We start from the raw sequence: 26,072 nt of genomic DNA, 5'->3' as shown, positions 1-26,072 counted from the left end.
TTGCTAGGCATGGTCCGTCTATCTGTTGAAGTACGGAGAACACAGCGTGCAAGGTCCCAATACTGACAACCAGGGACTGTAAGTAAATGATTAAAGCCAGGTCCTCCCCAGCAGCTGATAAGAGTGCCTGGGCTGTGTGCACTTCTCCCTGTCCCTGCGCTTGGCAGACGCTCCCTCACTCAGCAGAGCTGGAGAAGGCAGGGTTGAAGCAGCGCAGACCAGGGAAGGGAGATCTGCCATCTGCTCAGTGTATAAATGAAAGCAACATGTGGTAAGAGGACCCCTTTGTGCTGCAGATTAACCCTTTAGGGGGGAGGGCTCTGGTTACTGACACTTTTATGGGGGCTATTGTTACTGGCTAGTGAGGGCAGGTGGGATTAGCCTCAGGGTGAGGGCAGTGGCGGCCATCTTAACTGAATAGTGAGATTGCAGTTTTATGCAGACTGGTTGCTAAGGGCTGAATCTTATTAAATATGGGGTAAGTCAGTCTAATAGTAACTGATTCTGGAATATCATGTTATTAGTAACTACATATAGGAAAATTGAAATTAGGGTCTAAATGTGACAGTTATCCTTTAAGCTGCAAGGAGGCAGCAGCGCTCACCAAAGCACCATACCCTCTTCAAACAGCAGATCAGAGAGGGTGCCAGGTGTCAGACCCCCACCAATAAGGTATTGATTTCCTATCCTGAGGATTGGTCATCAATATTAAACACCCGGAAAACCCCTTTAAAGGGGATTCCCATCCCAGACAATAGGGGCATGTCACCTACATCGAGAACGAATCCCTGAAAGTTGTGGAGGGTACACTGCGTATATGCACAGCCACCCTCCATTCATTTGTAGGCGCTGCCGAAAATTAAAGAGGACCTTTCACCAGAATTAAACTTCTAAAGTAACTATACAGGCATGTAGAGGGGCGCCTAGGGACCCCCTGCACTTACTGTTATACCTGGGCGCCGCTCCGTTCTCCTGTTATTGCCTCCGATATCTTCATAGTTAGGCTCCACCCAGGGGAACCTGCCGGCGCCTCCTTCTCCCATGCTGTAGCGCTGGCCAATCGCAGCGCTCAGCTCATAGCCTGAGAGAGAAAAAAGCCTCTCAGGCTATGAGCAGAGCGCTGTGATTGGCCAGCTCTGCAGCACGGGAGAAGGAGGCGCCGGCAGGTTCACCTGGGTGGAGCCTAACTATGAAGATACCGGAGGCAATAACGGGAGAACAGAGCGGCGCCCAGGTATAACAGTAAGTGCAGGGGGGTCCCTGGGTGCCGCTCTACATGCCTGTATAGTTAGTTTAGAAGTTTTATTCTGGTGAAAGGTCCTCTTTAAAGAGCACTGGCTTGGCTTTTTCCGTCGACCCTATAAAAATGAATGGGAGCAGTGGCCGTGCAAGCTTGTTGTGCTCCTATTCACTTCTGTGGTGGCGCTTGGCGGTGGCCGGACCCCGGAAAACCCTGGGTCCTCCATCCACCACCCTCCCTGCTCTGTTCTCGGTGTAGGTTCTGGGACCCGCACTTATCAGACAATGAGGGCATATCCTGAGATGGGAAAACCCCTTTAATTCATATTCTTCCATAAGTCTAATACAATTTGTAGAAATAATTATCTGGCTCATCCTGTCATGTATCCTAATTTAGTCCTTATCACAACAGATACTTTTTTCCCTGCCAAACGCTCTCTCCCTTCTCAGAATCCAGTGAATTTTGTGAAATTATATATTCCAAGTACGAGTACCTTCTGCATTGAACATTTCTTAATAAAACATTATCAGATTTCAGCTTTAACCCTCACCACCACCCCCAGGTCTTCGCTGCAGTTCCTTAAACTACTCTGTGTGTCAAACTTAAAAGTACCATCATATCCTGGGTGGAGCCTGAAGTTACAGAAAAAGCATTAAAAAAAACCCCTGCCTGTTACTGCACACAGGAGGAAGGAGAGAGGGGGACGGGAGAAGCATGTTCTAGCAAGCTGAGAGACAAGGCCGTCAAATTGCATAGAGAGTGTGAGGACAATCTACATAGAAGGCACAACTCAAAGAAGACATCTCAGAACTCAACTCTCCCACCAAAAGAACCTTCCTACAAGACCGTAGCAGGATTTCCACCTCCTTAGTTGTGATGCAGGTCTGAACTTTGTGTAATTTTTTATTTATTTTTTGTTTTGTTTAGTTCCTCACGTTATGTTTTGGTCAACCAGTTGCTGGAGAACATCAGCTTGTCTTTGAACATGGACTTGTCTTTATGGATGGGCACACTTTGAGAGTATTTAGGTAATGATCTCAGAGCACTTGAACAAAGCCTTGATATAGATTGGTCCAGGACGTGAGTGACCATACGGAAATCCTAAAGGTTTGAAAGAAGCTAACAAGAACCCTCTTTCAAAACCAAGAACATGAAAGTACACTTGATGCTTTTGTTGCTGGATCTTCTTCATGTGGCCATGTCAATGTCAACGTGCAAGGCGGTGGATATGGAAGAGGTGAGAAAAAGAAGAATTGAAGCCATTAGAGGACAAATTCTTAGTAAATTAATGCTTACTGAACCTCCAGATGTAGAGAGTGAGGAGATGTCTGTCCCAGAGGAGATCCTCTCTGCTTACAATAGTACCATGGAGGCAATTAAAGAAAAAACTGAAAAAGAGAGGCCTGTTGTAGAGGGATATTACTCCGAACAAGTGAAGAAGATTGAAATGATCAAACTAAGTAAGTAACAACCTACCAAACATTCTGGCAATGCATATTATAGAAAGCCATGTGATGTCCATGATTGTTACATGTACTAAGATTTACTAAAGGTCTACTTATTACAACTTTACATTACATAGTACATTTTGTGGTAGAATTTGTTTGCTTAGTGTGGCAGAAAAGATTATACCCCTGGCAAATGCTTTTTGTCTTCTTAAAGGTGTTGGCTTATCGAAGACATTGGTGGTATATTGCTGGGACATGACACTAATGTCGGCTCAATGGTGGTTCCTGATATGGAAAATAAAATGATGGTGATGCCAGGTAAGCACAGTGCCACTTTGTCTCCTGCCGGCTCTGCTCAGATTTTTCCAGGGGACCCCATTAAGCGTGAATATAGTCAATGGAGAATCGGAGCAAAGCCAACAGAAGATAAAGTGGTACATTGCTTACCTAACACCACTGACACTTAAACCTGAGAATCTATGAGAGCCACAGATCAGACATTGTTGCCATGTTCTAGTGATATGCCACCAATATCTTTTATGATGGGATGACCCTCCATTGACTCTCCATCATGGTGGAAAAATTCTCCCACCTGTAATATTAACACATTGTGTTATTGAGTTATGTTAATATAATAACTGAAGCATTGTTGTAGGCTAGATACTCTTTGAGAAGAAACAAATGGAGCATCTTGGATCCAGAAGCTGCACATTATGGAGAAGATCAAAACACTAAGGGCTGATTCACATGAGTGTGATCGTCCCAGGAGAAACTGTCTCTGTGTTGGCTGCCTCTCCTGTTCCAATCATGGCTGCATCATAGTGTACAGTACAATAGACTTGCTATCACATATGAACTGACTGTATTATAAAACGACATGATCCTGTCAGTTTGGGTCTGGGGAGCCTCGGTCAGCCCGGGAGATGTGGGTGACACACAGACCACGTTTTCCCGGGCCAATCACGGTGGTGTGAATCATCTCTAACATAGGCAACTTTAATTCAGTTTTGCAGCTCCCGTTTGAAAGAATTAATGAGCCAGATTGTAACCACATTGTATGTCTTCCTGTATATCCTGTCACAACTTCCAGATCATCTCCCCTTCCTCTCAGTATGGCCTCCTTGTATTCCACCCCCATCCTTGTCCAGATTTGTGACCCTGCACCTTCCCTTATCTCCTACCATCCTCTCTCATCCCTCACTCATCCTGCTCATTCTCTCTTTGTCATAGTGTGTACTCTTCTCTAATTTGCTGTCATATCCTTCATTATCTATGTCTCCAACCTCTCTGTTTACCTATTCCTCAACCCCATTACCCACATCACAGCCTCTCTTGCTGTTAACAATATCTGTCCAGGTTCAATGTAGCTCTCTGATGTCACTCCTAATTACTTGCTTTGACATTGTTTGCTTTCAATTTCTTCTGTTCAATCTTATTCCAGTGTCTCTGCTGTCTTCATTCTTGTCTTATTCCATTACAACTCTTTCCCCTTGATATTTTAAGCCTACTTCTCATCCTCTTCTCTATACGTTGTCTTATCATTGTTGTCGATATTACATCGTCTCAAAACCAGAGCCCAATTCTACTCATCATCTGGATCTTGAACCTTCCTTTATTCACTTTTTACTGCACCCTTTTGCTCTTCTAATTTTCTGTAATAGTTCAACATCTCTATATTGCAGTAATTTCCCTGTATAATCTTTATCGGTCATCACCAGCTCCCCACCATTCATGATAACTTTCTCTGTCTATACTATTCATTCCTCCTTACCTTCTGCCTCTTCCATACCCTTCACATCCTATTCTCTACAACCTAGGTTCTCAACCTGTAGTATTTGTACCGCGCTTGCACTCAGCGTAGTGTTTGATCATAGCCTTGGGGGCACTGTGATGTAATTTGTTTTAGTAGGGGGTACTTGGCTTAGAAGCACTGGCTCTACAACACTCTCATTATGTTGATATCAACGTCACATTCACATACTTGAGCTCTCTGTTCTTTTCCTCTTTACTGAGCCATCTTTGTAATTCTCTCCTGTATCAATACCCATACACAGTCTCTGTTTTTAGATGTGTTTCTCATTCTTGTATGCACTCTTTTTGGTTTCTTAAGGTCGACATACACATTAGTTCTTGGCAGGTTCAACCGACAGTCTAATGTGTATGGGGAGCTCCTAACTCTCCCCAACAGATGATGTTACGAGAGAGAAGGTTTAGGTGAAGTGAATATTTTTGCCTGATCCTTTTGTTGTCCCGGGAGATAAGCCATCTCCAGAGGTGTCTGGCAGTGGGTTTCTTCCCTCCTCCATTGAATACACATACATGTTCTGCAGAACGAATGTGTATGGGGGAGTCGGGAGAGATAGCATTTGGATAATGAATGTGCATGCAGCCTTTAGTGTCTTCGTTCACAACCTTCCTACATTTCTTCTATTTTCACCCATGCATATATTTTCTAGGTCCCTCTTTTACACCTGCCTTCTATTTTCTTTGACCCTCTACCAAACAGCATACTTACCCTACAGACTTATGTATCTGCTGGGGCCATGAGTAAGAAGGGGTCTAGCCCCAGTTGATTTTATCAGGTGGTGAAAACCTGTGCATGCCTTCCCTTTGTAGAAGAACTGCATTATACAGAATTATTTGTAAGCAAGGGTGTTAGAATAGGCACAAGGGCAGGGAAGGCCATGTAGGAGAAAAGCACCAGGCTCTTCTATACCAGTTTGCAAAACCTATTTCTATGAGGGTCATTTTGATCTTTACTATGATGTCCCCTTTTTCTATGTACTCCACTGCTTCTGCCCAATAGTTTATCCACGGTTCCCTCCCCATCCAAACAACTTTTCCCTTTCTGTGTCCTCCTCATGACTTTACCCATTCCTCCTTTAAGTTTGTCCTTCTCCTCATGCACTTACCCATTGGTTTATTCCCCTTTTCTCTCTTCTATTTCCTCATTCCACTTTGTGTCCTTCTCGCACTACTTACTTCTTCAAGTCCATCTTAGTATAATATTCAATCATCTTCTCATCCCATTCCTTGGTGTCTCTATCCCACTTTCCTTATTTTCTCCTTGTCTCTGTCTCTTCCTAATCTTTGTTCCTTCATTCTGTACTGTCTTCTTATCATTTAATCTTCTCCCTCCCCTATACTTTCATTCTCTCTCATCGTCTCTTTTCCAATCGTCTTCCACCGTGCTTGCCTCTAGTTTCATCTTCTCAGTATCTCCTTAATTTTATTCTCTGTTCCTTGTTTTCCTCTGGATTTCCCCTCTTATTCTTGGTCTCTATCCCATTCTCGTCAGTATTTCCTCATTCGTAGTTTTAGGCCCTCTCTCCTTGTTCTCTCTTCCTCTCCACTTTTGCTGGCACATGATCAGGAAATGCACCGTCGATGCTCTCGTCATTGTACTGTGTTACATGTCAGATCGTGTGTGTAGAGTATTACTAGTCCTCAGTCAGACCTTTGAGTCATTGTGTTATATACAAGCCACATATTCTGCAGTACTTGACTATGTTTAACAACAATGCTATCCATATACACTGTAGTCATTTCATATACAGGGCAGACGTTAAACTGTGTCTACATTCATAACCTCAAAAAGTCCTATATTAATTCATCCCTTACAATACTGAAACACACACTTCTACTTACCCAGTGTAGTAATAGTCCTCTTCTACACTGAGGATGTTAGTGACACATGGTGGCCTTCTAAAATTCTTCATTGCCATAGCTTAATATATGTTCTCCTAACCATTATTTTTACATCGGCCAGCCATAACATTAAAGGGGTTGTGCAAGAATGGTGGATTTTGGCAAACCCCTCCAATTGGCTGGACCTGTAAAGGGAAGCTTACTTACCCGCTTCCTGGCGCTGGCTTCCCGCTCCTTCTCCTACCAGCCTGCAATGCTCCGCTTGGCTCCCTTTCTGTAAACATCCGGTTTTACATCAGCTGCAGCCAATCACTGGCTGCAGTGGTGATCGGGTCCCATTACGTCATGACAAATGGTCACATAATGCAAGGAGATCTGGTCTCTGCTGCGGCCAGTGATTGGCTGTGGCGATGTCAAAACAAATGTTTTCAGCGAGGGAGCCCAGCATAGCATCATAGGCCTGGAGGAGAAGAAGTGAGTCACCAGTTCCGGGAAGCAGGTAAGCTTCCCATTACAGGTCCGGCCAAGTTTGGCAAACACCCCTTGCATAACCCATTTAAAGCTAGGTTTCAGCCAAAAACTATGGACATGTGAAGTGAATAACATTGATTATCTCATGACAATAGCACCTGTCAATGGGCGGGATACTTTAGGCAGCAAGAGGATAGTCCATTCATGAGGTTGATGTGTTCAATCTGAACATCCCTGACAAGGACCAAATAGTAATGGCCGGACAAATGGGTCACAGAATCTCCAAAACTGCAGACCTTGTGTGGTGTTCCTGGTACGCAGTGGCTAGAAGCAGTACCTTCCAAAAGAGGTCCAAAGAAAGATAACTGGAGAAATAGGAGCAAGGTCATGAACGTCCAGGGGTCATTGATGTGTGTAGGGAGTGAGATCGCACACAAAAGTTATTGTAGCAAAAATAACCGAAAAACTTCTGACTATTACAGAAAGTTGACAGAACACACATGGCATCACAACTTGCTGTGTATTGGGCTAGATAGCCACAAACCAGTCACAGTGCTCATGCTGACTCCTGTCCACTGCCGAAAGTGCCTACAATGGGCCTTGTCTGATAAATAAGTTTTTTTTTTACATCAGGTGGATGGCCCAGTGCATGTGCGTCACCCGTGGATGAGATAGCACTAGGTGCACTATGAGAAGAAGGCCAGCTGGAGGAAACATTGTGAAGCAATAAGCAATATTCTATTGGGCAACTTTGGTTCCTGGGATTCATGTGGATGTCACTTTAACAAGTACCACCTGCCTAAACATTGTACCGACCTATTACACCCTTTAATGGCAGTATTCCCTAATGACAGTGGCCTCTTTCAGCGGGATAATGCTCCCACCACACAGAGGGAATTGTTCAGGAACCATCTGAGAAACATGCAGATAGTTCATGGTGTTGATTTGGCTTGCAAACTTCCAGATCTCAATTCAATCGAGTATCTGTGAGTTATGCTGGAGAAGCAAATCCAATCTCACACTTCACAGGACTTAATATATCTTCTGGTAATGTGTTGGTGTCAGTTACCACAGGGCATCGTTAGAGGTCTTGTGGGGTCCATGACTCAATGAGTCAAAACATTTCTAGTGGCACAAAGAGGACCTACACAATATTAGACAGGTGGTTGTCATGTTATGGGTGATCAGTGTCTAGCACTAACCTGTTTGGCAGTGCTGTACCTAGAGTTCACGCACAACATTATATTCCCTAGGTGGATCTCACAATCTTATTTCCTTATCTTGGTACATATTATAGGGTTGATTGAATAGAAACTGATACACTACTGCATTTTTTCTTGCTTGGAAAGATTATAGATTACCTGGAAGAAATCCAAGCAAGGAACATACAAGCATCAGATGATGCTATCTAGTGTAATTTAAATGCATGGTCCTACTGCTACATTGCTCTAAGGAATGAGCCACCATGCCCTCTTTTTTTGGAGACATAGATGGAGCCCTGCTTGAACATACTTGGAGGGCAGAACATTAAATATAATACTTTCTAACAACTATGACCCCAGGCTAAGGTCAATATGGCAGGGTTGGACTTCCCTTGAACAGAGGTGGTCAATAGTCCCTTATTTAGTCACTCCTTGAAGATAAAATATAGGGCCATCAAAGAAGCTTAAGCACTGAAGCATATCAATGACTACAGTGGTTGGTAAATGACCCATGACCCTTTATAGCCTAGGGTCCCAGAGCGTTCTCAGTCTGCAAATCCATGATTGACCAATACATCATCCTCCATAAAATGATTCATAGAGCATAGTGGAGAAAATACAGGGAGTGCAGAATTATTAGGCATTACCCTTTCTTGCCAGCCACGCTGTGGAGTACTTGGACGCGTGTGATGGAGCATTGTCCTGCATGAAAATCATGTTTTTCTTGAAGGATGCAGACTTCTTCCTGTACCACTGCTTGAAGAAGGTGTCTTCCAGAAACTGGCAGTAGGACTGGGAGTTGAGCTTGACTCCATCCTCAACCCGAAAAGGCCCCACAAGCTCATCTTTGATGATACCAGCCCAAACCAGTACTCCACCTCCACCTTGCTGGCGTCTGAGTCGGACTGGAGCTCTCTGCCCTTTACCAATCCAGCCACGGGCCCATCCATCTGGCCCATCAAGACTCACTCTCATTTCATCAGTCCATAAAACCTTAGAAAAATCAGTCTTGAGATATTTCTTGGCCCAGTCTTGATGTTTCAGCTTGTGTGTCTTGTTCAGTGGTGGTCGTCTTTCAGCCTTCCTTACCTTGGCCATGTCTCTGAGTATTGCACACCTTGTGCTTTTGGGCACTCCAGTGATGTTGCAGCTCTGAAATATGGCCAAACTGGTGGCAAGTGGCATCTTGGCAGCTGCACGCTTGACTTTTCTCAGTTCATGGGCAGTTATTTTGCGCCTTGGTTTTTCCACACGCTTCTTGCGACCCTGTTGACTATTTTGAATGAAACGCTTGATTGTTCGATGATCACGCTTCAGAAGCTTTGCAATTTTAAGAGTGCTGCATCCCTCTGCAAGATATCTCACTATTTTTGACTTTTCTGAGCCTGTCAAGTCCTTCTTTTGACCCATTTTGCCAAAGGAAAGGAAGTTGCCTAATAATTATGCACACCTGATATAGGGTGTTGATGTCATTAGACCACACCCCTTCTCATTACAGAGATGCACATCACCTAATATGCTTAATTGGTAGTAGGCTTTCGAGCCTATACAGCTTGGAGTAAGACAACATGCATAAAGAGGATGATGTGGTCAAAATACTAATTTGCCTAATAATTCTGCACTCCCTGTAGTACTAAAGGAGTACTACCCCTAAACATTTGAAACCCTAAGAATACCCATAGTGTAGTCTCTGTAATGTATGCTCTTCAGTGAACCTGACCCACAATTTTCAATACTTTATGATTCATCCAAATGAATGTATTAGAATTCAGAGTAAGAGGACATCCTTAAAGATTGTATGATTTGTATGCACAATTACTCCTCACCACTAATTTCTTTATTAATACCTTATTGTAACCTTCTTGAAAACAAGACTTACATTTTTTTTTTCTGGATTAGAATAACATCTGCCTTCTTCAGAAAACAGTGCCGCACCGATCCACAGGTTGTGTGTCGTATTGCAGCTGAGCTCTGGTCACTTTCATAGAACTGAGATGCAATACCAGACATAACTCATGCATATGTATAGCTCTGCTTCTGGAAGAAGGCAGCCATTATCGAATCCAGATATTTTTAAAATGGGTTCTCCTGTACTTTCATATCCTCAGGATAGGTCCTCAGTATGAGATCAGTGGGGCCTAACACACAGCACATCAACAATCAGCCATTTGAGAAAGTAGCTGCTCTCACCAGAGCTCTGGTGAACACAACTGCCTCCTCATAGCTTACCAAGCACAGTTCCATCCATTGGATAGCGGCTGTGCTTGGTATTGTGCTCATTTATTTGAATAGGACTGTGCTGTGCCTAGGCCATGTGACTGATAAACGTGACGACACATGGCCTAAGCGCTTATGGGGCCGAAAGTCAGAACCTCATGTTAATGACCTATTTATTAATATGAAAATCCCAGAGAACCCCTTTAAGAGTTTATGAATGGCATTTACATCCAAGGGTGGACTGGTCCTTGACTCGACAGGGAAATTTCCTGGTGGGTTGAGCCCCAGGGGGCCGCCTGAGTCCTCCTCAAGGCAACCAGCCGGGTACATAACAATCTGGTAGCGTCAGGTACTTATGCACCTGGCAATTGGCTGCAGGTGCGCTCTTGAATTCAGCTGTACACTAAGGGTGGGGATACAGTTGAATACTGTGGCAAGGGTAGCAGTATTATGTTTTTCAATGTGATATTAAATTCTGAGGCAGTATTTTGTGCTGCACTGAGGTATTTGGTTCTGCAGGGGTGATATCTTGTGCTGCACTGTGGTTTTTGGTTCTGCAGGGGTGGTATCTTGTGCTGCACTGTGGCTTTTGGTTCTGCAGGGGTGGTGTCTTGTGCTTCACTCTGGTATTTGGTTCTGCAGGGGTGGTATCTTGTGCTTCACTCTGGTATTTGGTTCTGCAGGGGTGGTATCTTGTGCTGCACTGTGGTATTTGGTTCTGCAGGGGTGATATCTTGTGCTGCACTCTGGTATTTGGTTCTGCAGGGGTGGTATCTTGTGCTGCACTGTGGTATTTGGTTCTGCAGGGGTGATATCTTGTGCTGCACCATGGTTTTTGGTTCTGCAGGGGTGGTATCTTGTGCTGCACTCTGGTATTTGGTTCTGCAGGGGTGGTATCTTGTGCTGCACTCTGGTATTTGGTTCTGCAGGGATGGTATCTTGCGCTGCACTCTGGTATTTGGTTTTGCAGGGGTGATATCTTGTGCTGCACCGTGGTTTTTGGTTCTGCAGGGGTGATATCTTGTGCTGCACTACAGTATTGCTGCCCCACCTACTTTTGTTTCACTGCCTACTTACATTGGCCCACTTCAGTCAATTTAAACCTGTCTACAACATGGGACACTTTTAGTTTTCTTCCAGGGTCCAGTCCACCTGTGTTCACATCCATTAACTTTAAAGGGGGTCAGGTTAGTTATTGTGTTTTCATACGCCCTATTAATAAGTAACCTATGAACCTAGTTTGTAAAGGTCCCTTTAGACGGGACGATACAGCGGGTGATTGATGGCAAGGAAGCGTTCCTCCCCAGCAATCACCTGCTCATCAGGAGACCGCAATGTTTACATGCAGCGATCTCCTCCATAGTATTGGGAGGAGCGATTGCTAATGCCAACGCTCATCCACACACTGACTCATTGTTTGCCGACAGCAGAGCGTATTTACACAGCCCCTACTGCCAATTTTTGTGTCCGCACAAATGGTCTATTACCTGATGAACAAGTGAAATCGGCGGCACCAAAGTGAATTTTCCTCATCTTTGGGGAAAAAAATTCCTTCTCGACTCCAAATCTGCGTCCTCCCCCCCATCCTTTTCTCTAGGCACTGGACAACCCCCGCCATTATGGAAACTGTGGTTCTCACAATGATGTCCTCCTTTCCCCAGTATCAGCTCCTAGGAAAGGCAGTCCCAATATAGTCAGCAAATTTCAGAATTTAAAAAAAATCAAATTTTTTTTGCAGAATATCATGGGAAAAGGGTAAATAGGAATCAGATGAGGGTCTGTGCTGTCCTGAATCTTCCCTCCAGGGATGCATTTTCTGCAGATATGACAGACAGTATCTTTCAGTATGAAGTATGGAGTCTAAAGCAATGAGTCAAACGTTGAGGAGATTATTTTTACACCGGGGGTGTTTGCGTCAGGGAACTCTATAATCGGTGGAACCTGAAAATCAGCCAGCCGAGCAGTTGTGCAGCAAAGTGCCTTCCATCGCTTGTTCCAGGAGGCGACCTGGGAATAGTAAACTATTTATTTGACTGTCTGTCTGAGCCCCCATGCCCTGTGCCCCATAGGGCTTCAGACTATGAAGCGATTGTTACAGAGACTTCCCAAACCGCCCTCATTATAAACACACAGGAGCTACCGTCTGATCCACACCTGAAACATGAGCCCGTCTGGAGAGCACATGTGGAGCAGCCCTCGAACAGTGACAACCCAGTATGAACACAGCACAGATTAAATTACATTTTCTGAACGCCTCGCGGTTACCAACGATAGATTTCATATGATCAAAACCGCCTAACGGTAAAAATGTCTTAGTTGCCCATAGCAACCAATTAGCACTCAGCTTTCATTTTTCTGAAGAAGTTTAAGAAATAAGTGCAGAGCTCCCATTGGTCTTATTTGCCCATAGCAACCAATCAGAGCTGAGCTTTCATTTTTCTGAAGCAGTTTAAGAAATGAGAGCTAAGCTCTGGTTGGTTGCTATGGGCAACTAAGACAGTTTTGATAATTGAAGCCCAATTGTCTCTAGGCAGAGGCGTAACTTAAAGCTCCTGGGCCCCAATGTGAACTTTATAACTGGGCCCTTCATGTACCATGTACTATTTATAATACTGGTGTCTTCTTATGTGGCAGAGGGGCATTTGGGACCCCTACGACACCAGGGTCCTGACGCGACTAGCAACTACTACCTCTGCACCCCGTACAGCTATACCCCTTATCTAAGTATAGATACAGGGTGTCAGGCCTGCCAACATTAGAGTTGACAACAATGACTTCATTGACCAAAACCGCCTAACAGTAAAACTCTCTTAGTTGCCCATAGCAACCTATCAGAGCTCAGCTTTCATTTTTCTGAAGCAGTTTAAGAAATGAGAACTGAGCTCTCATTGGTTGCTATGGGCAACTAAGACAGTTTTGATAATTGAGGCTCAGTTGTCTCTAGGCAGAGGTGTAACATGAAGCTCCTGGGCCCCAATGTGAACTCTATAACAGGGCCCTTCACGTACCATGTATTTTTAATAACACTGATGTCTTCTTATGTGGCAGAGATGCCTTACGGGCCCCCTTAGACACCAGGGTCCAGGTGCGTCTGCACCCCCTATAGCTTCACCCCGTATTTAGTGGTTACTAATCCCGATCATAAAAATACAAAACCCTGTTTGTACTCCTACATGGTTTAATGCAGAAATAATCACCTAAACGGGAACCGTACCAAATGGCAAGAGAGGGATGTTTCTGTGCAGATCGTAAATTCGGGAACAGGGACATTTTTAGGAAAAACATGTTTCAGGAACACATCTTTAGAAATCAAGTCTCTCCGTGGAAATTGAGATTTATAGACTTTACTAAGAAGGAGGGGGGTGAGAAATATTTGGAATTGTTAGTAAATTCATGCACAGCTTAAGCTTGTCATAATTGGAAGCTAGTAGTAGCGGTTTTTGTGGTAAAAAGTATGTAAATAACATCAATCGAAATGAAAAAAAAATCTCTGCACCAGGAACACATTGGCACCGGGAACTCGAAGCATCACCTCACTGGGCACAGTAACTTAAAGGAGTTGTACTACCATGCTACTTATTAAGCATGAAAAACTAGTTACGGTACTTTGTTAATTTACTTTCTGTTACAAAATTGTCCCCATTGTGAGATATAGCTGTATACTAATGTGCGCGTCCATCTACTGTGGTGGTCGCACATGCTTAGTTCCATCGTTTAGTTCCCACCAGCTGTATCTACTGTTAGATGCTGTGATAGTTAGGTCTCATGCACATGAACATGCTTTCTTTCCATGTCCGTTCGTTTTTTTTTTCAATGGGTCTGCAAAAAAAAAAAGTTACTCCGCATGCATTCCGTTTCTGTATGTCCGTATTTCTGTTCCGCTAAAAAAGTAGAACATGTCCTATTATTGTCCACATTACGGGCAAGGATAGTACTGTTCTATTATGACCAAGCTGTTCCTTTCCACAGAATGCACACGGACGTCATCCGTATTTTTTGTGGATCCGTTTTTTGCGGACCGCAAAATACATACGGTCTTGTGCATGGGTCCCTACAGGGAGAGAGCTGCAGTAGAGCTGTGATAGGGAGAGACCTGCAGTAGAAAGGACATGCCCTCTGAGCTGTGATAGGGAGAGAACTGCAGCAGAAAGGACACACTCCCTGAGAAAGGACACGTCCCCTGAGTGACCAGCCTAAAATAAATCTAGCAATTAGAACAATGAGTGGAGAGATCTCTGGATCCATGTAAGGTACAGGGCTGGTTCTAGCTTTGTTAGAAAGAGATTGTCATGTACTATATGATGTCCGACTTTCATTTTTTACATCAATTATGGGATACCCCTTTAAAAGGATGATCTGGTGTTTCACAATTTGTTTTTTAAAAGGGTTGTCCATCCCTCTGAAATCTTGTGGTGTAAAATCATAAACCCAGTAATACTTACCTTATCAGTTCCCCCCGTGCTGGCCCTGCAATGATGACGTCTTGATATGAACACGTGACTGCTACAGCCAGTGATTGATTACAGCGGTCACATGTCTTTGTCAACATGTCCCATCCTCGGAAGCAAGGATCCAGAGACTGGGGAGGAACCCAGGAAGCAGCTGCACAGGAGAGGCAGGGGACAAAATACGAAAAGAATATAAGAATACAAAGAAACCAAAAGGGATGCCATTTTTTCCCCGCTAGAATGATGATAAGCATGATGTCCTACTAATGAAACCCCTGAAGATCAGCTGCAAACTATGAGGGAACCTGGCAGCAAGTCTTTAATTTCCCTGCAGCGCCACCACAGGGAAAATGAAGCATTACATTGTGTCCATGGTCTGTCATAGTCTGATTGATTGCCTGAATGATATAAGGTGACACAGCTTTGGACATCTCCGTTTTGTTGCTGTGTCCTTCAGGTGAGGGCACCATCATCTTCTCTGAGGGACACAAGTAGGGCCTATGAGAGCCATGAACTACAAGGGGCTCAGACACAATATAACTGTTTAGTCCACCCCAGTGCTGCAGGTGATACATGAGCAAAACAGGAATCTGGGATTTATGTATTTCCAGTAGGGAGGTGTTATGTAAGGTTAGACATTGCATAGCAATAGTATGGTCAAGGTATGTGGTCACATAGGATATGTCTCTCATGGGATGCATGCATGCAGATCTCTGTACCTGAAAAACACATACAATATGTGACGATTACTAAGCTCCAAGCACGAACAAGATCAAATGACTTCAGGGCCCAGAACCTAGTCCATCCACTCCCTCACGCTCTGTTCTTTGTCAGGCTGTTGGAGGGGGTGGATGCCATTAACTAGCGGAGTTTGTGAGCAGATAGGTTCTACAGAAGACTCACGTTAATAGAGGAAGCATAAAACCAGGCGTAACTGAGGAGTATGGATTCTTCATTGCTCCATAGTAATCCATAATCTCTTAAAATGTTTGATACATTTATTACCAATCCGCCACCCGCCGCTGCCAGGTCAAATATGAAAATGGATCAGGAGCCCACGATTTTCAACCTAAAAACAACATGATGTTCATAGCTGGTACAATTTCATTCTGCTTGCTGCAGTACCTTACAATCTTCTTTCTTCCCTGCCATGCAAATTTTTATCCTAAGACCATGGGCGGACTGGCCATAGACCCTACAGGGCAATTTTATAGTAGGCTGATGCCCATGGGGCCACCTGAGTCCTCCTCATGGCCACCAGCCAGGTATATAAAGATCTGATGCTCTCAGAATTAATTTATGTAGGTGCATCAGGCCCTCATGCACTTGGCTTGCGGCTGCAGGTGCCCTCCTCAATTCAGTACCGCTGTCCTCAGGAAGGTAATTTTGGTTGAATTCTGCAACGGGGACAGTATTTTGTGTTGCACTGTGGTATTTGGTTCTGCTGGAGCAGTATTTTGAGCTGCACTAAGGTACTATTTCTGTTGTCTGCCTACTTGTGTTGCCCCTTCTGTCAATCTGGATCCACCTATAACTTGAGTCCACTTTTAGTTTTTCTTCCAGGGTCACTTTAAGTTCCCAGTCCAACCCTGCCTGATAATGACTTTTGAAGCTGTCATTGGATGCATAGAGGAACCTAAAACAAGTCTGTGCTGCATGGAGGAGCAGTCTATGGTAGAGCAGATACAATGTTCTAGTCTAAATGAAATCCTGTATAAAATAACTCCTACCCCTGGGCTAACGATAAGTAAAATGTAAAGTATTTACCCCAAAATTTACATAATAAGAACTTCACCATGGGATTGCAGCTTATTTGACTAATATTATTACACAAGATAATGGAAATGTGGTCACTCTTGTCCCCTCCTTCACAACGTCCAATTCTAGCCAGTCCAAAAACCCAGGCTACGTGTGGACAGATTTCTGCTCTGGATTCTTTCTTACTTTTAAATTGTCAGAGTAGATCTCAGAGAAGTGGCGTTTTGTTTGGTTTACGATTTAGTAATTTTACTCAAGATGTGCCTTTAGTTGCAGGACAAGGGGTTCCCTTCAAGACATTATCTATGAGAGACAAGAGGCTGATGCATGGATTTCCCTGGAGTCCACGACCTTCATCATCTCGGTGGTTCACTAACATCCTGACTAATCAAGGATGGAAAAAGAGAAGCAACCTCCTTGAATCAACTTTTTCTTTTTCCACATCGGGTTGTACCGGATGGAGGAGAACGCAGATTTGCTAAGCTGGTGAATCCAGCTGGCTTCAGTAAACCTTCTTCTTAACCTTTTCATTGCTGCTCTGTCACTGGGTTGGTAGTGTGCATCTTGTAAGGAAGAAGTCTATCACTTTATTTAGAGATCAAAGAAGTTTCAAAAAGACAAAAAAAACACTCCCAAAATCTTGGATTTATTGTGTTCAAATTGTAGAAAATGTTAACTTTTTTTTTTTAAAGGGCTTGTCTCATGATAGACAACCCCTTTCGGAATGCAGTCATCATAATGATCAGCTGATCGCCATAGGTCCACCTCCTGGTCCTCCTGGAGGAAGCAGACCATTTTGTCAAGGAAGCCTTGTGTGTCTAATATTATATTGTATTTTGGATTTATTATGTTGAAGCTTATATGTTTATGAAGAAGTTAATGTCTGGATTTGTCGATTCTTTGTTTAGATGAGAATGAAGATGAATCTCAAAGAAGTTACGAAAATGAACATGTCTTCCCATTCAATGCATCTCTTGCAAGGGAGCTTGTGGAAAGCCCAGACCAGCTACACAACGCAGAACTGCGCATATTTCGGAAAGAAGATCAAAATAAGGATCACCAAAAAGAGATGAGGCTGGAGCTGTACAGGGTAAGCTGGAGGTGACTGGGGTGGCATTTATACATGAACCAAGAGTCCAGAGCGACAGAAGACTACATAGAACATCAATACCAGTGTGTTTAGATGGTCAAATGCAGTAGTACTCACAGTTCACTGTGGCAATCTTCACCCTGGCTCCCCCTGGGCTGTACACAGTGAATGGAGGGAGCATCCGTTCTTTCCTCGGGACACTCCCTGACTTTCTGGGGCTCCTGCCTGATGGTAGACAGGGTACCCTTGATGTTAGGTATTTGGCAGTATGCAAGGCAGTAGTACAGATGCAGGACCGGCAAATGGATAATGGAGTCAATACTCAGGCCCGTTGATTGCAATAAAGGAAGTCTTTCTTTACTACATTGATGATGGGAGTAGTAGTACATATAGCAGCAAAAGGCACAGTTCCAAAGTATATCACAGTATAGTCTCCTTCCAATAGCTGTGTATGGGCAGTGACAATTATGGTAATAGTAGTGCTCCCTGATGCTCCTTCTAAGGACACTTTACACTTTCCATACCCTACTATTCCATTTCTTCCATACCTTTGTCCACACCATCAGAATCCTGAATCACCCAACCGTCATTCGTGTAGCCTTGAATCAGAACAAGGGCTTGGCCAGAAAAGACCTCTCCAGCCTGAGATCAGAACTGCTGTTGGGAAGTGATGTGCTACATGGCCTGCATATATTTTAAGGGCAACTCAACACTGAGATGTCACCCAGAACCCCATAGTTTGGCTTTGGCACGCTGTATAACTATAACTATGGTATGCATGTCACGGTCACTGTTGTCTCTTGGTCTGAGATGTCACTGAGAACCCCATAGTTTGGCACAATTTTAAACTATTGTATGCATGTCACAGTCAATTTGTCATCTCTTGGTCTGAGATGTCACCTAGAACCCCATAGTTTGGCACGCTGGGTAACTATAGTATGCATGTCACAGTTACTGTCATCTCTTGGTGTGAGATGTCACCTAGAACCCCATAGTTTTGCAAGCTGTGTAATTATGGTATGAATGTCGCAGTCACTGTCATTTCTTGGTCTGGGCAGTCTTTCTCAAGTTTACTGTATACATACAGTATATATGAATGATATCCTTGCTGTTGCATCAAAATAGTCTGCTATGTCTAAAATTTAGACAGGCTTAGGGATATATCGATCCTTCAAGGCTCGTTGCCTAATTCAAGGTCATTGTCTCACTCTAGCTGCACCCCCTTCCCAGGTTCTCCTGAAGAAGGATGAATTAAGTAATTGCCACTTTTCATATGATGCTAAAAGCCAAGAACCGTGCCTGTACTAGAGTGCTGCATGCTCATTGTGGCTCCCCATACTAACAGTCCCTGATGGATCCCCAAGCAGTGTACCCACTTTGGGTAAGGAGATTTACAACACCAGATGGGGTTATAGAAAAAAGACAAACCTAGAACAAAGTTTTGATGCAGTCCAGAGAAAAAAAGAACACAATACCATATAATTTCTAAAGCAATCTTTTACTGCTTCCTACTGATTGAATGGGAGGGACTGAAACAAGTCTGTGTATGATGGAGGTGCAGTATACTGTATAGCAGACACAAGTTCCTATGACCTCTGAATGCACAATGTGTATTTAGAGATTAACATGACCACAACTTCACAAAGTAGCCGCATGCTCTGTACACCGGCGGTAAGTACGGTTTATTTTAACCCTGTCATATATAAAACTGGTACGTTCTGCAGTATTTGTATGGATTGAGAAGAAACGTTATAATTGACTCTGTTGCACCCATGAAAGGATATGTCTATGTATTTTATTCCTCACACAGGTAGAAAGCAACACATCCTCTCGATTCCTGGACAGTAGGTTTGTCTTTCCTGGAAGGCAGGGAGAGTGGATGTCATTCGATGTCACTGATACAGTGAAATGGTGGCTGACCCGACAAGGTGAGAGGCCACTGTCTACAAACGCTTGTGTTTCTTTGTTAGGCACCGTATCATACTTTTTCTTAATTCTGTAGTTATAGGGTTATACAGGGTCACCACCAGACGTGTCTGAGCTGGGGATGGCACTGGGGTTCCTTGGTCCCACCAGAGGAAATTATTCTCGGGCCCCAAACCCCATATCATCAATAAAGTCTAATGAATTATGATTCCAATTGGGTCAAATTTTTTTATTTTTTTATTCTGGACCTTAGGATCCTCTGATACTATGGTGGGCCAGTCTAACACTGTCTGAGCCCCATACAGACAAAATGCTGAGGGTACCTTGAGCTCATCATTGGCTTTAAAATGGGCCTGTCCATTTTGAAAGACTACTTTACAGCAATTTGGGCGGGTGACAGTAGGTTACCTTTTTGACTCTTGACAGTAATGACAACCGTAGTACCCCAGGATTATGTAAGGTTCGTGCTTATTAATCTAGTTTCCTATGTTCTATATAAGGGGACTTCTAATCTCACACTTCCCCCCTATCTGAGGTCCTATACAATGGAGATTGGCAGGGCTTTCTTTCCCCATATGCTCTCTTTTTGGCCCACGTCTTTGTATGGAGGGAGAGGATCGATCATATGATCTAAATGGCCCTGATTGACTATACAGGTGAAACTCAAAAAATTAAAATATTGTGCAAAAGTTCATTTATTTCAGTAATGCAACTTAAAATTAGAATATTGTGAAAAGGTTCAATATTCTAGGCTCATAGTGTCACACTCTAGTCAGCTAATTAATCCATACCCCCTGAGCAAAGGGGACCTGAGATTGTGACTTTAGGGTTTTCATAAGCTGTAAGCCGTAATCATCCAAATTATAACAAATAAAGGCTTGGAATATCTCGCTTTGCCTGTAATGAGTCCATCTCATATGTTAGTTTCAGCTTTTAAAGGGAACCTGTCACAAGGATTTTGTGTATAGAGCTGAGGGCATGAGTTGCAAGATGGCCGCTAGCACATCCTCAATACCCAGTCCCCATAGCTCTGTGTGCTTTATTGTGTAAAAAAACGATTTGATCCATGAACTTAAGATGAGTCCTGTCCCTTAGATGAGTCCAGCGTGAAGGAGCCCAGCACTGCCCTGCATCCTCAGAATCTCCTCCTTGCTCCCCGACATCTGAAAGCTAGAGCGCCGTAATCTCGTGATGCGCAAGGTAGCGCATGCGCAGTTCCTTCCCTGAGGCTGATGCCAGCACAGGGAAGGAACACTATGCCGACACTGCACATGCGCTAGCTCGCACATCGCGAGATTACAGCGCTCTAGGTTTCTGACGTCGGGGAGCAAGGAGGAGATTCTTAGGATGCGGGGCGGTGCTGGGCTCCTTCACGCTGGACTCATCTCAGGGACAGGACTCATCTCAGGGACAGGACTCATCTCAGGTTAATTTGCATATGTATCAAATCATTTTTTTTACACAATAAAAGCACACAGAGCTATGGGGACTGGGTATTGGGGATGTGCTAGCGGTCATCTAGCAGCCCATGTCCTCAGCTCTATACACAAAATCCAGGTGACAGGTTCCCTTTAAGTTGCATTACTGAAATAAATGAACTTTGCACGATATTCTAATTTTTTGAGTTTCACCTGTATATTAGATCAGCTCTTCTTGGTGAAAATGTATCTGCCTGTATAAAAGGACCCTGGGGCTCAAATCATCTCTCGTCTATAGATTGAGAACTAACAATGTCTGAAGTCTGTCCTTGTTCTGTTTACAGCCAGCAGCGAGAACTTCACGTTAAAAGAGCCGTGTTCCTGTACTAGCCAGGAAAATAGGATACAGGTGCAAATAGGGGGTAAGTAAAGGATGGATATAACACATAGATAGATAGATAGATAGATAGATAGATAGATAGATAGATAATTAGATAGAAATATGTGAGTGAGATAGATAGATAGATAGATAGATAGATAGATAGATAGAAAGACAGACAAACCGATAGATATCAGATAGCTAGATAGATAGACAGATAGATATTAGATAGAAAGATAGACAGATATCAGATATATAGACAGTTAGATATTAGATAGATAGACAGACAGATATAAGATAGATAGATAATATTACTTAGGTACCCCACACCCTAAAGTGAAAATGCACATTATTTTGCTTTATTTCAGGTTTTTCTGACACACGAGGCGACATGCAAGTTCTCAGCAATGATGGGAAATACAATCCATATCTACTGATCACATACACCCCCAAGGGTCGGATTGAGGAAGGACACAGCAGCCGCAGAAAGCGAGGAGTGGACGAGGAATACTGTCGCACGTCAGTATATCTTAAGAGGCACCACCACAGATAATTTTAGCACATCCACTGGATATACCATAAGTGTCTGATAGGTGGGGGTCACACTTCTAGGGCCCCCATCCTTTGGGAGAATGGGGGTCCTTGATCCTGGTTCTTCTATGTGTGACGCCACCAGCTGCCACATAAAGATGGAGTTTGAATGTAGAAGTGTCCTCGTAAGCTTTGATCTGTTCAAACTCCACCTGGATGCAGTGGTTGGCGGTTGCCTCTCATGGGTTAATGTGGGTCTGGGAAGTGAGGGGGGGGGGGGTTAAAGATGTGGGGCCCCAATCATTTGTGGCATATCCAGTGGATAGACATATCTTAACTTTCTGCCACAGCTTCATAGCAAAGATCATGTATCTAAAATCCAACATTATCAGCACTGTAACTAAAAGCCTCCACAGCATTTGACCATACCACAACAGTTGTCATTTGTAGCTGCATGATTTGTTTTATGCACCAGGAAGCCCAGGATGAACAGTGTAATAGGTCCTACCCACATACAGAGGCGATGCCGAGTAAAACTGTTGTCAGAGGACACATTGATTTAACCTTGAGTCTTTAATTTACAGGAATACGGGAAAAAACTGCTGTGTGAAGCCTCTCTACATTAACTTCCGTAAGGACCTCGGATGGAAGTGGATTCATGAACCAAAAAGCTATGAAGCTAATTATTGCCTGGGGAACTGTCCCTTTATCTGGAGCATGGACAAGCAGTACAGTAGGGTAAGTACACAGATATCATAGCCATTGATAAACTAGGTATGTGTGTATGTCCGACTGCAGGATAACATAGACGCAAGGATAACAACATTACACCCTATATTGACCCTGATTCTAAATTTTACAGGTCCTGTCCCTCTATAACCAGAACAATCCAGGAGCATCCATCTCCCCATGCTGTGTGCCAGATGTCTTGGATCCCCTCCCTATCATCTACTACGTTGGTCGAACACCAAAAGTGGAGAAACTGTCAAACATGGTGGTACGGTCTTGTCAATGCAGCTGAGACTTAATATTAGAGGTCATAGGTTAAGGAAACAACATGGTACTGGACTCTCCCACAACATACTTTAATCAGAATGACCTGTGGTCAACACTTGCCCTCACCCTTCTCTCCTCTACATTTGAACCTGAAGTCTGAGGTCACCAGTGAGGTTCTTCCTGGATGTCCAAAATCAGTAAAGACTCTTCTTTTACACAGAGCTCTATATCAATGGTTCCAGTACTCCAGTGATAGTCCACCACCACCACCACCACCGTCATCCCATATATGAGAGAAAACAATGATCTGCCTCCCAACACTCAGCAGGACATGCCATGCTTGAAGAACAGACCCTCATGCATTTCATGTGGTATCAACCAGAAAGTAAATTAGCACAAGATGGTGGATTGTACCACAACACATATATTCAATGCAGACTTTCAGCTTGGTGCTTTTCGAACCCATCACAATAACATTTGCAGCTCATCACCAGCCTTCACATGTCGTGTGGTATCTGGAAACAGGACCTCTCTAGCACTGCTGACCCTGTAGTTATCAGTAGACGTCCCTTCTTCCCCTTCATATCTATATATTTACACATTTTTTTTCATGAAATAACAATGCCATATTCAATACTGTTGTATACATAGAGTGCTACAGGTACAGTAAGTCCTGCCTTAACCAGTATACAAGACTTGACACCTGGGATACAGAAGAAAGTAAGTCTAATATAGGAGCAGATCTTTGGTCTTCTTCCACAGTAACCATAAGCAGGGTTGACTGCTCAATCCAAAAATCTCTTGTTCCTTCTCAGGTAATGGGAACCTCTCAAGTTGGGTTCAGTTATGGTCCGTGGTGGCCCCAATATTTGCCTTTTTTCTCATTTGCAATCATTTGGTAATGTGGCAGCTCCAGGAGCCACTGGATTGTTACAAGATTATTGGTGGTGTTAGCGTTCCCTGAACGCTTGGTTCCTCTGAGTGACTTAAAAAAAGATGGCTACTTTGGCCTGTCCATAACATTAAGTCAATCACAGGGCATACTGCTGAGACCCCAAGTGATAGGCCAACATCTGTTCATTTTTGGCTTTGTTTTCTTGCAACAACCCTGCAGGTGAAATGCAGCCATTGAAATGAGTGGACTCTGTGTGCTTAGATATGCTTGTTCCTCCAGAGTAAGAAGCTCCTTATAGCCATTTTCCTGACTGGTTAAACCCCTTATGGTGTGAGGCACATCTTCATCCTGAGAGGGCCCAAAGGTTCCCCTGCCACAGAACAAGACACTAGTATTCTAAATGGCATATGGTGGTAAGGGTCCCGTTACAGCCTTCTTATTGGGGCCTAAGAGCTTTGAGTTATCCCTCTGCCTTTCACTAGCTATGGAGGACCAATAAGCCTAAAATACAAGGTGTCTCGCGGAACAGAACAGCTAATCACATTCACAAATATCCAAACAGAGGTTTCCTGAAGTGGAAGCGCCAGCAGACTTCCTGCCGTTGAAGAACACAGCATGGGCCCATTGATATTGTCAAAAACGTCTACACAGAACGCAGTGGAAAGCTGTTTGTAGCCCGTTATATTGTCTATACGTGCCTCGGATTGTATTTTATATCATGTGGTTAGGTGGTGATAAAAGAGGGGGCGTGACTGAAAATGGGCAACTTTTTTTTGGTCCATCATTCATTTCAATAAATAAACTCTTGACATGAATTATGGGCATGAATTCGAAACTACTGATCTGAAGTGACTTCATGCCCACTATGGTGTGGGCAGGTCCTTATATGAGTCAGCTGGCCTTTAAAGATGACCTATCACCTCTCCTATCATGCCTGTATTACTAAATACTATTATACCCCATGTAATAAAGTTTCTGGAGCATCTTTTCATATAGATCCATGTTGTTCCATTCCTCTCAGGAGAGGTGACAGCTTCTCTTTAAATTGATATTTCAGTGGTTGTTTCTTCCAAGATTGATTCTTTTGATGCCCTTGGGAGCTGCTATTATAGAGATACCACCCCCCCCCCCCCCTTTTTTAAACAGGGTTAAATGATAACATATAGTTTACAATGAATTTTTTTTTAACAAGTTGAGCAAGTTTAGAAAAAAGGGGTCTATTTGTTTTCCAAAAACAGCGCCCCTCTTGTCCGTGGGTTGTGTCCGGTATTGCAGCCCAGCCCCATTCAGCACAAGGCAGCTTTTTTGGTGTTGCAGGCATGGATGGAGGGATGGGGTAAACGGCAATTAAAATGGTATCTACTCAGGGAAAAATTAAGAAAAAAAAATTAGGAACAAATAAAACCGTTGATTTTTAGTGGCGGATGCATTTCGGGGTGGAATGTAAACACCCGGTAGAAGTCTGTAAACTTCAATGGATAAGAAGGCAAATCATTTCTATGATGAATCATTGTTGTCTTTTTTTATGTGTTTTTATATAGTTTGTCTTTCTTATTTAAAGAAAATGTTCAAAAAGTTCATAAATAAAGAGGTACTTGGAAATGAAGAAATATTCCAGCAGTTTCCTTGCTTCTCTTTACGGGGTGATGGAATACCCCTCTGTTATCAGTAGGGATCATCCACCAATCAGCAGATTGAAATGTGTAGATAGACTGTTCAATGATTTATGCAAGTGCTGAGCTTCCTAAGCAGTTGTATCAGTGGTGACCAACATGGTGGCAGTTCCACTCCTTGGACAGCATCTTAATTATATGGTATGGTTTATATCATGAATCATATAAAAATTAAAATCACACATCATATAGCACATGTCAATGTCTTTGTAACCAAGCTAGAACCAGCCCCGTACCTCACATGGATCAAGAGATCTTCCCGTTCATTGCTCTAATTGTTCTACTACATTTATTTCCAGCTGGCAGCTCAGGGGGTCTGTCATTTCTCAGGGCTCAGGGGGCATGTCTTTTCTGCTGCAGGAACTAAGCATGTGTGACCACCTCAACAAGGTGGACAAAGAAATAAGGAAAAGCACAAACAGCAGGTGGCGCTATACAGATACGTTGTATTGAATAACTCTGTGGCTATACTACATTTTTAATTACATGCCATTTCTAAAATATTCAGATCCAGGTGCTGGTTTAAAAAATATAGAATATTTCTTGTGGGACAACCCCTTTATCTTTATCAGTCAGAAAAACTGCAGTAATCTTCCTACAGTGCCCCCACAGGGGAATCAAAGTATTACACATTTACAGTTCAGTGGAGTGTCTGAATAACGCATGGACGTGCTGTTTGTGGTCCCCCTCAAATCTAATAAAGAAACACTACTACACTGTCTGTGATGATAA

At 43.4% G+C, this 26,072-nt stretch overlaps 1 protein-coding gene across 2 annotated transcripts; it reads left to right on the top strand.

Annotated features, from left to right (window-relative positions):
- The first annotated feature begins 1,925 nt into the window (after nucleotides 1-1,925).
- On the top strand, nucleotides 1,926-25,653 carry LOC122946366 (transforming growth factor beta-1 proprotein-like). 2 transcript variants are annotated; one of them, XM_044305934.1, is made up of 8 exons: nucleotides 1,926-2,477; nucleotides 2,548-2,700; nucleotides 17,341-17,522; nucleotides 19,333-19,450; nucleotides 21,211-21,288; nucleotides 21,614-21,764; nucleotides 22,361-22,514; nucleotides 22,639-25,653. In XM_044305934.1, exons 2-8 carry the CDS (start codon nucleotides 2,565-2,567, stop codon nucleotides 22,795-22,797), a joined length of 978 nt encoding a protein of 325 aa, XP_044161869.1. In that variant the 5' UTR covers nucleotides 1,926-2,477; nucleotides 2,548-2,564; the 3' UTR covers nucleotides 22,798-25,653. The 2 variants fall into 2 exon arrangements, with proteins under 2 accessions (XP_044161869.1, XP_044161868.1); XM_044305933.1 differs by having other exon boundaries at nucleotides 1,926-2,700.
- Nucleotides 25,654-26,072: the final 419 nt, after the last annotated feature.

The sequence above is a fragment of the Bufo gargarizans genome, chromosome 9 (genome assembly GCF_014858855.1).
Source record: "Bufo gargarizans isolate SCDJY-AF-19 chromosome 9, ASM1485885v1, whole genome shotgun sequence".
NCBI lineage: Eukaryota > Metazoa > Chordata > Amphibia > Anura > Bufonidae > Bufo > Bufo gargarizans.
The sequence above is the reverse complement of the archived record's forward strand: the minus strand, read 5'-3'. Positions and strand labels throughout refer to the sequence as shown.

Bases quoted from the DNA above. Each gene is read 5' to 3' on its own strand.
- LOC122946366 (XM_044305933.1), top strand. From the start codon at position 2,391: ATGAAAGTACACTTGATGCTTTTGTTGCTGGATCTTCTTCATGTGGCC. The intron at 19,451-21,210 runs GTGAGAGGCCAC...TTCTGTTTACAG, and splicing joins ATGGTGGCTGACCCGACAAG to CCAGCAGCGAGAACTTCACG. The intron at 21,765-22,360 runs GTCAGTATATCT...TTTAATTTACAG, and splicing joins GACGAGGAATACTGTCGCAC to GAATACGGGAAAAAACTGCT.